Genomic DNA, 14,697 nt, shown 5'->3' on the forward strand with positions numbered 1-14,697 from the left:
CTTCCTTCTAAAACAGACACTTCTTTTCTTTTATATTTTGATATCATCTGTTAAGTGTGCTTTATCCCTTCTTATATCAAAAATGAGTCTACTGTACAGTTATACTTTAGGAGGCACCTTTTGCACAAAAAGATGTGATAGGCACCTTCTGGAGTTGTGCAAGGAAGCAGCTCTGATAAACTCTTCAGATCTATTTCTGGTCCTCTGTTAAATTCTTAAAAATTACATTCCTAATTTCAAGAATATGTCCTCAAAAATGTGCATTTTAATATAGTGTTCAAATGGAGCAGCTACAAAAATTTTGAAGTAACAATGTTTTTGGAAGACACTACCTTGCATCTAAAGAAAACTAAACTTCTTAATGCCTCATGAGTTCCATGAAACACAGTAATTTCTTATGTTTTTAATCAATGTTACTGACTTTATATACAAATTTGTAACCAGGTAATTTCCATAGTCACCGTAAAAAATATCCTTAAATGTCTACTGGTATAGATTTTTATGTCCATAAATTGTTCATGGAATAGTCTGAGCTATTAAGGGAGGTTAAGTATAATCATTTGATATTTACTGAGCACCCATGGGTTGCTGACTAGGTACTTGAAGAAGAGATAAAGAACAATACAGAAAACAGTTCCTGTTCTACAGAGGAAATGTGCATAAACCCAAAATATATAAAAGCAAGATAGCAACCACAGTTTAACAACATTTGAAACTTTATAAATGTGAGAATAATATTGGACTGACAGGACCAGGGGAGTTATTCAGTGATGTTTTTATGAAAGTGGTTACTTTAAATGTGAATATTAATGGGAGCAAGGTAAAGTAAGTTTAAAAGAGGCCAAGCATAGTGGTTCACACTTATAATCGCAGTACTTGGGGAGGCCAAGGTCAGAAGTTCGAGACCCGCCTAGGCAAGAGACCCCTTTCTCTTTAGCAGGGCATGGTGGCACACACCTGTAGTCCTATCTACTCAGGAGGCTGAGGCAAGAGAATCCCTTCAGCCCAAGAGTTCAGAGTTACAGTAAGCCATAATCATGACCCTACACTCCAGTTTGGGTGACAGAGCAAGACCCTGTCTTTAGTCCAAGGAATCATAAGTCCAAAGGCTAATGGTTTGGTAGTCAAGAACTTTTGGCACAATTGATACCTAACCTGCCTGGCTTTCACAAAAAAAGATAGTTTTGACATTAACAAAAAAAAAAAAAAGAGAGAGAGAGGGGACAAATAATCAAGAGTTCCAATTAATAACTAATTTTTAAGGTCTTTGGGAAAAAAATTTTAAATATTAGTGTTAGACTTTTTTGCCCCAGCAGTTCCCAAGTCATACTGAACACTCCTTCCAATCTACTTATGGACATAAAGTGGACATAGGGATTATGATATCACATCTCTTGCTTGAAATCTTCCAAAAGTTGGGGCACTGTTACCTACAAAATCAAATCCAAAATCACTCCTGAGAATTCAAAGGATCCCTTAAATCTAGTTCCTCTTTGAGTACTCTTTTGTCTCCTGTAACACACACTCAACCCTAAAAGTGCAATTTTTGTAGTCTCAGAACCTTTACACTTTAAAATTGAGGACCCAAGAGCTTTTATATAGGGGTTCTCTATCAATATTTACTGTTAGAAACTGAAACTGAGAAATTTATTAACACTAACTCATGTGAAAAATAACAGTATTTTCAAAAAAGCACCCCACAATTTAGAAGAATGGCGTTGTTAGCCGGGCACGGTGGCTCAAGCCTGTAATCCCAGCACTTTGGGAGGCTGAGACGGGCGGATCACAAGGTCAGGAGATCGAGACCATCCTGGCTAACACGGTGAAACCCCGTCTCTACTAAAAAATACAAAAAACTAGCCGGGTGAGGTGGCGGGCGCCTGTGGTCCCAGCTACTCTGGAGGCTGAGGCAGGAGAATGGCGTAAACCCGGGAGGCGGAGCTTGCAGTGAGCTGAGATCCGGCCACTGCACTCCAGCCTGGGCGACAGAGCCAGACTCAGTCTCAAAAAAAAAAAAAAAAAAGAAGAATGGCATTGTTTCACATTTTTGCAAAACTCTATTTTGTGGCTTAATAGGAAATAGTTGAATTCTCATTATCTGCTACTACATTCAAACTGTTGCAATATCACACATCACATAGCCTCTGGAAAACTACACTGTACAGTGGCGAAAGAATAAAAATAGAAAAGGCAAATAATGTCTTAGTACATGAAAATAGTTTTTAACTCACAAACTTGCTGAAACGGTCTTGAGAACCCCCAGAAGTCCCCAGATCACACCTTAAGAACCACTGCCAACAAAGGAGAAACACAATACAATGCAGCAAAGATAGTCTTTTCAACAAATAGTACTGCACAACTCCACATCCACAGGTTAAAAAAAAAAAAAATGAATCTGGAGACAGACATTACACTCACAAAAATTAACTCAAAATGGATCACAGACCTAAATGTAAAATGCAGAATTATAAAGCTCCCAGATGGTGACACAGAAGACAATCTAGATGACCTTGCATTTGTTGATGACTTTTTAAACACAATGATGAAGGCATGACCCATTAAAGAAAGAACTGCTAAACTGGACTTCATTAAGATTAAAATTTTCTGCTCTGTGAAAGGCACTGTCAAGAGAATGAAAAAGACAAGGCACAGACTGGGAGAAAATATTTGCAAAAGATACATTTGATAGCCAGGCTTGGTGGCTCATGCCTGTAATCCCAACACTTTGGGAGGCTGAAGAAGGCAGATCACCTGAGGTCAGGAGTTCAAGACCAGCCTGGCTAATATGGTGAAACCCCATCTCTACTAAAAATACAAAAATTAGCCGGGCATGATGGTGGGCATCTGTAATCCCAGCTACTCGGGAAGCTGAGGCAGAAGAATCGCTTGAACCCCTGGGAGACAGAGCTTGCAATGAGATGAGATGGCGCCACTGCACTCTAGCCTAGGAGACAGAGCAAGACTCTATCTCAAAAAAAAAAAAAAAGATACATTTGATAAAGGATTGTTATTCAAAATATACAACTCTCAAAACTCAACAATAAGAAAAACAAAGAACCTGACTTTAAGAGCAGGACAAAGACCTTAGCGGACACCTCACTAAAGAAGATATAAAGATGGCAACTAAGCATATGAAAAGATGTCACATAATCAGGAAAATGCAAATTAAAACAATACCACTACACACCTATTAGAATGGCCAAAACCTGTAACAGTGACAATATCAAATGCTGGTAAGAATGTGAACAGAAACTCCCATTCATTACTGGTGCGAATATAAAATGGTACCATCACTTTGAAAGACAGTTTGGAGGTTTCTTGCAAAACTAAAGGTACTCTTATCATATGATCCAGCAACTGTGGTCCTTGGTATTTATCCAAACGAACTGAAAACTTATGTCCACACAAAAGACACACACAGATGTCTGATGTTTATAGCAGCTTTATTCACAATTGCCAAATTGTGAATAAAGGAAGCAACTAAGATGTCCTTAGGAAGCAACTAAGATGTCCTTCACTAAGTAAATGGACAAGTAAACCCTGGTATATCCAGATAATAAATAGAGTAGTCAAGTGCCAAAAAAAAAAAAAAAAGCTGTCAAACCATGAAAAGCCATTGAGGAAATCGTACTATTAGTACGTGAAAAAAGAAAATCTGAAAAGGCTATAGACTGTATGATTCCAACTACGACATTCTTGAAAAGGCAAAACTATAGAGACAGTTAATAAAAAATAGCAGTTGCCAGCGGTTGGGGAATAGGAGGGATGGCTAGGGGGAGCATAGAGTATTTCAGGGCAGATAAACATTGTACCACTACAATAGTGGATATGTGCCATACAATTGTCCAAACTCACAAAACATACAAACACCAAGAGTAAACCTTGGCCTGGCATAGTGGCTCACGCCTGTAATCCCAACACTTTGGGAGGCCGAGGTGGGTGGATCACCTGAGGTCAGGAATTCGAGACCCACCTGGCCAACATGGTGAAACTCCATCTCTATCAAAAATATAAAAATTTAGCTGAGCATAGTGGCGGGCACCTGTAATCCCAGGTACTTGGGAGGCTGAGCCAGGAGAATCCCTTGAATCCGGGAGGCGAAGGTTGCAGTGAGCCGAGATCGTACCACTGCACTCCAGCCTGGGAACAAGAGCTAAACTCTGTCTCAAAAAAAAAAAAAAAAAGGTGAACCCTAATGTAAACTATGGACTTTGGGTAAAGATGTGTGAATGTATGTCCATCAATCTTAACAAATGTACCACTTTCGTGGGGGATATAATATATCTTGATAATAATATAACTTGAGAAATCCTTAATTTTCTGATAATCTGATAAATCACAACTCTGAACATAATTTTTAATACAAAGGCTTAGGTTTGCCGAGATTCTCTTTTAAAGAACTATCTAACTGTCCAAAATGATTCTCCATAAAAAGAACCATATACACAGTGAACATACAAAATTCTAAAAGGTCAAGTTCAAAATTTTGATTCTCTAGAGAAACGTATAAAGCAGTTTAACTAGGAACATACTAAGACAGAACACAAAGTAACGGAAATGCCACTTTAGCTACCAAAAGAACAGGAAGAGCAAATACTAAGCCTTTACTTTGAAAGTCTAAGGCTACTACTTCCTGGTAGGGCTCTAACCTCTTGCCAAGAAGCCTCTAAGTTTATTTTTCTTACTTCTTTATTTTAAGTGAGAAATCATGAAATTAAGCATTTTAGAGCTGAAGAAAACAAAGGAGAAACAACTATGTCTACGGTGAACTTTCACATTAACTATTCTAAACGATCATCATGGCCAAATAAATTTACTTAAATGAAAGCGATTCTGATTATTAAAATAGATTATTTTTAAACAATCAGTGTATTTTAAAACATCAAAGTAAATGTTTCATATAAATGTCTCACAAAGCATATGAAAGAAAAACACCAATCACTTCTTATGAAGTGTTTCACTTCTCACCTGCCATAGTAACTTTAAATTCAAAGACACCTTTAAAAATTATCCAGATATATAAAATATTTAGTAAACATAAAAGGTATAGATGCCCAAAGTTTAATATTATTTCTTAATATAGCAAATAAATCCATCAGTGAACAATAATTACAAAAGTATTTCAGAATTCATTTGCTAATTACAAATAAGTGGTTACAAAAAAACAGGTGACTATTAAGTTCTCTCTAGAGTTTCTCTTTTAAAATACATACTATTCAGAAACTTAACTAGATATATCTGGGAGGAAAAAGGATCCATTTGTGAATTTTACTATATACCTCAGGCATTCTGTTCCGCCATGGCGACAGAAAAAATAAAAATAAATAAAATGCCTCAGGCATTTGACATGTATAATCAAATCTTACTCACTACTACCACTTTGATAACTCTATTACTATTTTCTGTATTGCAAAACTACTACAAGACTAGTAAGGATAATGAAAATATAAATCATATGACTAATTCTTATAGGAAAGAATAGGAAGCCCAGACATTAATTACAAAATAACTGTCTTTTTAAAACCAGATCTTTTTGAAAAAAAAAAGTCCCAGTTACCTTACTTTTAAATAAGAGATATCCTGGGACAGATCTTCTACTTTATTTCTTCCTTATATGCATCTTCTTAGAAACCACATCCTAGTTACCAGATCCTTCTTGACAATACACAAACTAAGCACCCATGATATTAACTGAAACATTAAAAACCATTTGTGCTTTAAAAGAGAATTAATTCAGGTACAGTTTGGTATGTCACATACATTTTTAATGTAGTTACACAAACCCCTAGACCAAATACAAATTCCACCTTCTACATAAGCAAAATATTCAAATCTTACTTTTTAAAAACTTATTTCCAATTTCTAGATTCAGTTCACAACATACAAATAACCATTCTGTATCTACCATAGAGGTATGCTGATAATGGATGCTTAGTAAGAACTTGATCTTGATTTTTAGAAAAGATAAGGCAGTGGGTGAAATGAAATGTCCCTGTAAATTAACTGGGAAAAATATGAATTAAAAAACAGAGACATACAGGATATGGTGACTCACACCTATAATCCTGGCACTTTAGGAGGCTCAGCTGGTAGAGAGGATCCTTGAGCCCCGGAGTTTGAGACCTGTCTGAGCAACATAAGGAGACCCTGTCTATACAAAAATTAAAAATTAGCTGTGCGTGGTAGCAGGTGCCTATGGTCCCGGCTACTCAGGAAGATTGTCTGAACCCGGATGTCAAGGCTGCAGTGAGATGTGACTGCACCACTGCACTCCAGCCTGGGCAACAGGGTGTGACCCACCTCATTAAAAAAAAAAAAAAAAAAAAAAAGGAGACATTACAGCCTTTAGTACAAATATTACATTTCAGTGAAATATGTCAAAATATAAACATCCAAGGATAGTAAATAAGAATAAAGAAAATTAAGAATTCGTATCATAAAATAGGATAAGGGACAGGCATGCTGGCTCACACCCGTAATCCCAGCACTCTGGGAGGCTGAGGCAGGAGGATTACTTGAGCCCAGGAGTTCAAGACCAGCCTGGGCCACATAGGGAGACCCTCATCTCTCCAAAAATAAAAAGTTTCTTTAACCAGGCGTAGTGGCACATGCCTGTAGTCCCAGCTACTTGGGAGACTGAGGTGGGAGGATCTCTTGAGCCTGAGAAGGATGAGGCTGCAGTGAGCTGTGATGCTGCCACTGCATACCAGTGACAGAGCAAGACTCTATATATTAAAAAAAAGGGTGGGTTAAGACTAAAGATTGTAAGATCAGATAAAAATGATTTATATATTAAGAAGTTATAAATTAAAAATTGTGGGCCAGGCACGGTGGCTCACATCTGTAATCCCAGCCCTTTGGGAGGCAGAGGCGGGAGGATCACGTGGTCAAGAGACCCAGACCATCCTGGCCAACATGGTGAAACCCTGTCTCTACTAAAAATACAAAAATTAGCTGGGTGTGGTGGCGTGCGCCTGTAGTCCCAGCTACTCAAGAGGCTGAGGCAGGAGAATTGCATGGACCTGGGAGGCGGAGGCTGCAGTGAGTCAAGATTGCACCACTGCACCCGAGCCTGGGGACAGAGAGAGACTCCAAGACTCCGTCTCAAAAAAAAAAAAAAAAAAGAAAGAAAGAAAGAAAGAAAATGTTTTTTTTCTCTCCTGCAATAATTATGGTTCTTTTAAGCATTCTATACTGCTAAACAGAATTAGAGGCTACTTTCTATATATATGAATTGCCCCCACCTGCAGCTGTGAGACAGGATTAAATGAGATGATGAGAAAGTGCCTGGAAAACTGAAGTCCTTCAAATATAAGGACTGCTATGCCTCTACCTTGATTATGGCTACTAAAAGCCTAAAATTAAATGGAAATCGTGTTTATTTTTACCGACATATTCCAAGTTCGACAACGCTTTCACACTAGGGATGCTAGTCAACGTTATTATCCACTAACACCTACAGTATAAGCAAAGCAAAAAGATCTTTCTTCAATAAATATATAATGTAGTATAAATTAAGCTATAATTCATGGATTATTAATAATCACTTCCTAATATGGAAAGATCTTGGCGAGAAACTGCACAGAAACCACCTCCACACTCTAAGAGCTCATAGGAAAACCAACAGGCCTAAGCATATTTTTTGTTAAATGCTGCCATTTTAAAATGAAATCATTTTCATTAGATTCATATAAATAAGCATCAGTTGCTAGAGGCATTAAAAGGTGCACATAAACTAAGCTTTCACTATAAAGAAAAACTTCTAAAAGACGAAAAAGTACTTGAAATGACAGGTTTCTGTATTAAAGCCTAAAGTTCATGATGTCAACACCATGAACTGTCCGTAGAAGACTCTTAAATTTTCTCAAAGCATGTTAGTGTGTGCAAGGAAGGTATTTGTTTAGTAAACCACTCACTGGTCAGACTTTACCTAAGATAAAGGTATTTCATTAGTGAGAACTGATTACAGGACATTTTAAACAACAATGTAGGGAAAATAGTATTCCAGTATTTTAAAACCTCATTGAAAAGAAATAGAAGTACACTATCTACACATATATTTTTAAATCAAATACTACCAGGTATACTCAAGTTCCAAAAAGGTGAGAGCTTGTAAAAACAGAAGTGGAAGAGAAAAAGAACGACAAATGCAAGATTATCCTCCAAACCTAATCCCAGTTAGCATCTGCAGTACAGGTTAAAAAAAGAGAAATAGCTAATAACATTTATGAAACCACATGCAAATAGCACTCTTCCAACCCCACCTATTTTCTCCTCTTTTTGGCAATGCGTTAAAAGAACCACTGGTACATTTGAAACAAGACACAAACCCTTATAAAAAACTTTTAAAAGACTTATAGATTATTATTTTGAATGAGGAAAGAGGAAAATAGTTCACACAGTCACAAGTAGTTTCTTCATACTCCCATACCAAAAACAAAACAAAACAAAACAAAAAAACAACTAACAGAAGAATTAACACAGTGTCAGGGCAAACTGTAAGATTTGGTAGGGCAAACCAAGTAGTCACTTGAAGAGCCTAAATAGTAGAAACGTCTACTACACATATCAGATAATCAAAAAATCACATATGGCTTTACGATGCATTTAAAAAAGTTTTCTGTTTATAAGTGTCACCATTTAAATATATTCTCCATTCTCTAAGACAAACAAGGACTGAGAGTTTAAAAGCAGCTTGAACGCATATCTGAAAGAACCAAGCACTAATGCTTTTTATTTAAAACTTTTTCCACAGTGGAGGAACAATCACAACGAATAATGGGCTTCTGTGTAGCAAAAACTTGTTCTAACAGTATTCATGAGCACAGTAACTTGGAAGAATTTACATTTCGTACATTTTTTTTTAAAGTGCAAACTTTACGGCCAAAGTCCAAATGAGAAATCAAAACAGGCTTCCAGACAGTGAATTATCTTTCAGGGCATGCTCACTCTTGCTTCAAACAGTAAAGCAAAGTAACTTTCATGTATGATGAAAGCCAGTCAGACTAATGTGTTCAGTCATTTAAAAAGGGAACTTATTTATCGTGACTATTTCCCTATTTTTCCCTGAAAAGTTTCAGGTCTAAGCTCCATTGGCTTGAGTGATCCAATGAGCTTTGTACCCTGAGGTAAAAGAGCGCAAAGAAAAAGGAGGATATTACAGGTGACTTCCAGGTTAGAAAAAAGTTGCGAGGAGTCAGCTCCTACGTTAGCGAATGGACGAATACTGTGTCGTGTAAGAGAAGCTGGTTCCTCAAAAGGTAACTGGCATAATTAAAACGTATCCAAACTCAAGCACCATCAAACATCATTTTGCCAATGTTTTTTAAGGGATGTATGTTATTTGTAAGTAAATTTATCAATCCATTTGGAATTCCAACAGTCTACGCTTAACACTCAAGCTTCTGAATTCAAGCCGCCAGAGTTAACAGTTCCGGGAACTGATAAGAGTATCAGCAAAAAGCCTTTTTCCAGCTCCCCATTTGAAAAGGTGGGGAGCAGAGTTGACAGTCACAAACTCACCCCAGTCAAAAGTACGGACAACACAATGATTAAATTCCACCAGAGGCAAATAAAAATCCCAACTTTCCAGAAAGCTTTCCCTACACCAAACTGAATCCTTTTACTTTCAATCTCACAAAGAAGGTAATCTGAAATAAAAGTCGGGTAAGTGGGTATGGTATTTAAAATAAAATGAGTCAAAAAAAACTACACTGAAGATACTAAAGAGGCGATGAAAGGTAACCCAAACGCGGGAGGGAAGGTAGACGAGAAAGCCAGGAACGGATGGGAGAAGCAGCTAGTGGAGCAAAGGAAGTGGGGGATCACTTCAAGGGAGGCAGCCCGGAGGGATAACAGGGATTTGGGTGCAAGGAACCAGGCGTTTGCGGAAACCCGAAGAAGGCTGATGAAGAAACAATGGGGCTGGGCAGACGCTCAGGCGAGGGCGACAAGGCGGCACCGGACGGGTGGGAAGGGAGAGCAGAAGGCTGCAGTGGAGACGGGTAGGGGGTGCGAAGCCAGGTGGGGAGGCAAGTTGGTTGGGTATGATGGGGTGTGGTAGCGCACCGGACAGGAGGCGAGGGTCCCCTAGGAATAGGGAGGGGACTGGCTTGTCAGATTTTGAGATGGGGAGCGGAGGCCGTGAAGGCAGGTGTGATGGAAGCAAAAGAACACAGCCCAACGGGCACAGGACCCGCCGTGCCAGAGAAGACGCAGGGAGGGAAGAGGCAGCAGACGGGGGAAAGAAAAGAGAGGGAGAGAAGGACGCGGGTCGCGCGGGCGCCTGGGAGGGGGGCCGCGGTCGGTTTCACTCACAGTCCAGGTGCTTTTTCTTGGGCCCCATGATCTCGTGGGTCGTGGCCTTGCATACTGTCTTGGATACGGCAGAGCCCGTGACACTGTGCTGGGCGGCAGTGATTCGGTCCGTCAGGCTCTGGCCGGACATCTCTGCAGTTCCTCCACCACCCCACCCGCTCAGCAGCCGGCGGGGACTGGGACCCCCAAGAGCCGGAGGGTCCCCACCCCCCACCGCACCCCCTACCCCCACCGGCTCCTTCCCCGCCTGCCGGCCTGGGGCGCGGTTCGGGGCCGCGCGCTGCCACCCAGTCCAGAGAGAACCGGCTTGTATCACCCGCGGAGTCGGACAAGATGTCGGGCACTCCCTTGCCCCCGCCTCAGTTCAGCCCACCCCTTCCCTGGTCAGCTGGAGCCGGGCAGGGTAAGAGGGACAGGCAGCTGCAGGAAAATGGCGGCGCCAGGCTCCTCCTCGGAGCTTTCCGGGCTGCCCCCGGGTCACGTGACTCGGACACCGCCCCTCCTCCCTTCTCCCGCCCCTTTCCCCTTCCCTTTCCTCTTCGACGCCCGCCCTCCCTCGCTCAACGAGGGAAGAGCGGGGCGGCGCCCGCGCGTTACGTGATGGAACTCGCCAGGCAGGCGCAACAGGAGGTCCGCCCGAGGGGAGTGCGCAGCTGGCGCGTCACGTGACTCTCCCTGCCAACAGGTCGCCTGAGGCTCGGCCCGCGGGGTCACAGACGGGGGGCGGGGCGGGAGAGGAATGGCGAGGGTGGCGTGCTGGGGGCGGGGCGGCAGGCTTCTCCACTTACCCCCAACTCAAGTGTGTCCTCGTGTCTGTGGTTGAAACCAACAGCCTGACAAAGGAGGTGCCGCTGCCGTCACAGCTTCCCCTGAAGTCGGGGGTATTAGGCCTCTGGCTCCCCGAGCTTTCCTAGCAGAGTCAAGAAATGTATTTCGAGACGCCTCCCAAAGCCGCCCTCCTGGCTTAAAGGAGAAGGTTCCAGGCGGCCTATTTTCTGAACCTGCCAGCAGGCCTCTCTCTACCGTGGAACTATTGAAGCTCTCCTTATTTACTTACCCCAGAAAGGTTTTTTTTACCCCCTTTCCTTGGGAGGCTTGGAAATGTCACCTGGTTTTGTTTATCTCTACTCCGAAAACCCGACACGTTGCTGCCATTCTAAATTTAGATACTAGCTGGCCCGTATTCATTCTCTAGGGTGTGGAATAGGACAGGAAACACATAGCTTCACTGGAATTTGAAAAGGGAAGTAGTAGGATGATGTCAACAGCGATTAGCTTGACCCTACATGGCTGACTGCTGTGGTGATTAAAGGTCCAGACCATAGAAGGAAGTGAGAGGGGCGGTAAATGGAGAAGTCCTATTCAAATAGTCCAGACATCGCTGCCTGCCATCTCTCTTGGTTTAGTCTTTCTTTCCTTGGCCTCTTTTCTCTTATTGGGTGAGCCAGATTTCCATGGAAAGACGTTGACACTGCCCTGTGGACATTTTAAAAGAAGTATTATATCCTGAAATACTATTGAATGAGACCCAGACCATACATAACAAAGCCTTTTATATGTTATTAGAGCCTCTACATTTAACCCAGGGTTAGGGATAAGTTGAAAAATCTCTTGAGTGTTAAGTTACCATGATAGTCACATGTAATCTTGCTAGTTTCAAATGAAATGCTAACATTCTCAGAAAGTCTGTGTACACCATCTGCCAGCCAAATCCAAAATACTGTGCTTCAATCTGGTGACTCTCAAAGGATGCAAAGCTGATAGATATTTAACATTTTATGTATCATATCAGGAATTTTGTGGTCTCCCATTTCATATTCCCCACACCCCCTCACCCCCCTTTTTTCCCCACTATGGCTGGTGAAATTCTGCAGCAACATGCTCTTGCCAAGAACACACAGTTCTTAATCCCAGCGGGCTTCATCTTTGTCAAGCCAGCCTCCAATTTCACAAAACTATAATGACTTCCTTCACTGTACTGCAATCCATCTGTGGTTTGGTGCCCAGTTTGCTGCCCCATCTCCATTGGGCAGTGGAATTACCAAATTTTCAAGACATGTTATCAGCCATCATTGCTACTGGTCTATGGGTTCCACTGTATAAGTTACTGGTTGGCTTGAGCCTCTGCATTGGTAAACCCCAAACTGAGGTCAACACTAACATGGTCTAGCTATCAACAGGTGAATATTTTATCCTTAGGGAAAATGTCAGTCATTCCTAAGTACATAACAGGAAAGTATTACACTGCTACTTTTACCAAAGAGGTTCTTTCAGACCACTTTTATGACAAAAATTGTTGACATGTTTACCCTATTAACAGGCTGCTGTTAGAAATATCATTTTATTTTTTCCAAGTATACATGGTAGAAGTTTCTAACCATGTAAATAATCAGTAATCATTGAAGAAGATTATGTGTAGTTGTGAACTGAAATCTATGGAGAAATTTAGAAGAAGATGGGGAATTGTTCTAAGGATAGACACTACTGACCTATTTTGTCTTACATGTTTAAGTGTCCTCTATGTCAGTTTCCTTGGTCTCTTCAGGAAATATCTCTACCTGAAGTTCCACAGATGCCAACTCACCATGGCCAAAACTGAACTTCTCTTGCCCTTGCCCAGCATCCTACATCTTTAATCCACACTGTTCCCTGTATCTGTTAATGGCCTCACCACATGCCCAGAAGCTCCCCTCAGAAAGCTGTGATTCAGAGTTCTCCTTCTGTTTTATTTCCCTCATCAAGCCTAACCTACTCTCAAACACATCCCATCTCTAACACCACTTCTGTTGCCTTAGTTCCAGCCTTTATGATCTCTGTTGTACTAGACTATTTTAGTAACTTCTTAGCTGATTCCGTGTCTTTTATACCCTGACTCTCCAATTCAGATATTTCTGAAACTAAAATGTGATTGTCTTTTCTTTGCTTTAAAATCTTCCATTAGCTCCCCCATCGCTACCCTAAAGGATGAAATTAAGGACTCTCAACATGGCATACATGGTTCTTCATGATCTGGCCCCGTTTTAGAAGTTTCTAAGTATGTAAATAATCAGTGACTGTTGTAGAGGTTTATGTGTAATTGTGAAATGAAATATATGGAGCAATTTAGAAGAAGATGGGGAATTAGAGCTAAGAATAGGCATTACTGACCTACTTTATCTTATATACTTAAGTTTTCTCTGTGTCAGTTTCCTCGGTCTATTCAAGAAATATCTTACCTGAAGTTCCACATATGCCAACTCATATGGCCACCTAAACCTGTTGAGCCTTGTCTCTTCCCATTCCTCTAAATTCCCCTACCTACCTGCTACTTGTTAAGCCTCATCTCTTCTGATTCCTTTAAATGCACTCCAGCCAATATCACACTACTTGACATAGTTGGATGTCATGCTATTTCACATCCCAATAAGCAGTTACTGGTTTCCTTTTGTTACTCATATCTTATATATCCTTCTGTTATCTAATTGTTATTGTGATTGACTAATTGCACTAACATGGGGGTGCAGAGATACATCCATGCTAGTGTTATGGTTGATGCAAGGTAGATACACAGTAGATGGTGATTGAATGAATGAATGAGAACGCTTTGAAATCACACATTCAGACACACCATCACTCCAAACCTCTCATTTGATAAAATCTGCCCACTTTTTCACACATATAGCATGTCTGCTGGGCATGGAGGCATAAGCCTATAGTCATAGCTACTTGGGAGGCTGAAGCAGGAGGATTCCTTGAGTCCAGGAGTTTAAGCCTGCAGTGAATTATGATCCTATCATTGCATTCCAGCCTGGATGACAGAGCAAGACACTGCCTCTAAAAATAAATAAATAAAGTATGTCCATCCCATAATTATCTGTTTAGAGCATCATCCTTATTTAGTACCTTCTTAATTAATTTACTCTTTCAAAAAATATGTATTGAACTGTGTGTCAGGCATAGAGGTTCTAAGTGTTAAACACTATTTACAGTGAACCTATCAGTCCTTTGGGAACTAGTCAGTTCTCAACTTGAAGGTCTCTTTGCTTTGATTGTAAAGGAGCAGACCAAAAACAGAAGGAAAAAACTTGAATAACATATTTCCTAGATATTTCTTAGGCTCTTCCAACTAAAAGGTATGTTGTAGAGAGGCAGGGAGTGTTGGGAGAAGGAACAAGTTTTTTTAATGCCTCCTATGTGCTAGAAACACTACACTTTAAAAATTTAATGCTCATAACAATAACTTCAAAAAATATCATGCCCAAGTATCGTGCCCATCCGATACAAGAAAACAGACAAGTCTTAGAAATTACTTTTTATTTTTATTTTTTTGAGACAGAATCTCACTCTGTTGCCCAGGCTGGAGTGCAGTGGCGCAATCTCGGCTCACTGCAAGCTCCGCCT

General features: G+C 40.7%; 1 protein-coding gene and 1 long non-coding RNA gene across 53 annotated transcripts in view; one reads left to right on the plus strand and one right to left on the minus strand.

Moving 5' to 3' along the window:
* PICALM (phosphatidylinositol binding clathrin assembly protein) overlaps positions 1–11,527 on the minus strand; it is a 112,744-nt gene extending 101,217 nt beyond the window's left edge. For 40 of the 50 annotated variants that reach the window (XM_074015019.1, XM_074015017.1, XM_045370155.2 and 37 more), the window contains exon 1: positions 10,318–10,752. In XM_074015019.1, the coding sequence (XP_073871120.1) occupies positions 10,318–10,370 (53 nt within the window). In that variant the 5' untranslated portion in view covers positions 10,371–10,752. Of the gene's footprint in view, positions 1–10,317; positions 10,753–11,105 lie in introns of those variants that run through there. The other 10 variants (XM_074015014.1, XM_074015013.1, XM_074015011.1 and 7 more) reach the window with 2 other exon arrangements.
* LOC135967224 (uncharacterized) overlaps positions 10,876–14,697 on the plus strand; it is a 99,339-nt gene continuing 95,517 nt past the window's right edge. For all 3 annotated transcript variants that reach the window (XR_010581212.2, XR_012423591.1, XR_012423590.1), the window contains exon 1: positions 10,876–11,002. This is a non-coding gene — a long non-coding RNA (uncharacterized lncRNA). The remainder of the gene's footprint in view (positions 11,003–14,697) is intronic.

This window comes from Macaca fascicularis, chromosome 14 (genome assembly GCF_037993035.2).
Source record: "Macaca fascicularis isolate 582-1 chromosome 14, T2T-MFA8v1.1".
In the NCBI taxonomy this organism is placed as follows: Eukaryota; Metazoa; Chordata; class Mammalia; order Primates; family Cercopithecidae; genus Macaca; species Macaca fascicularis.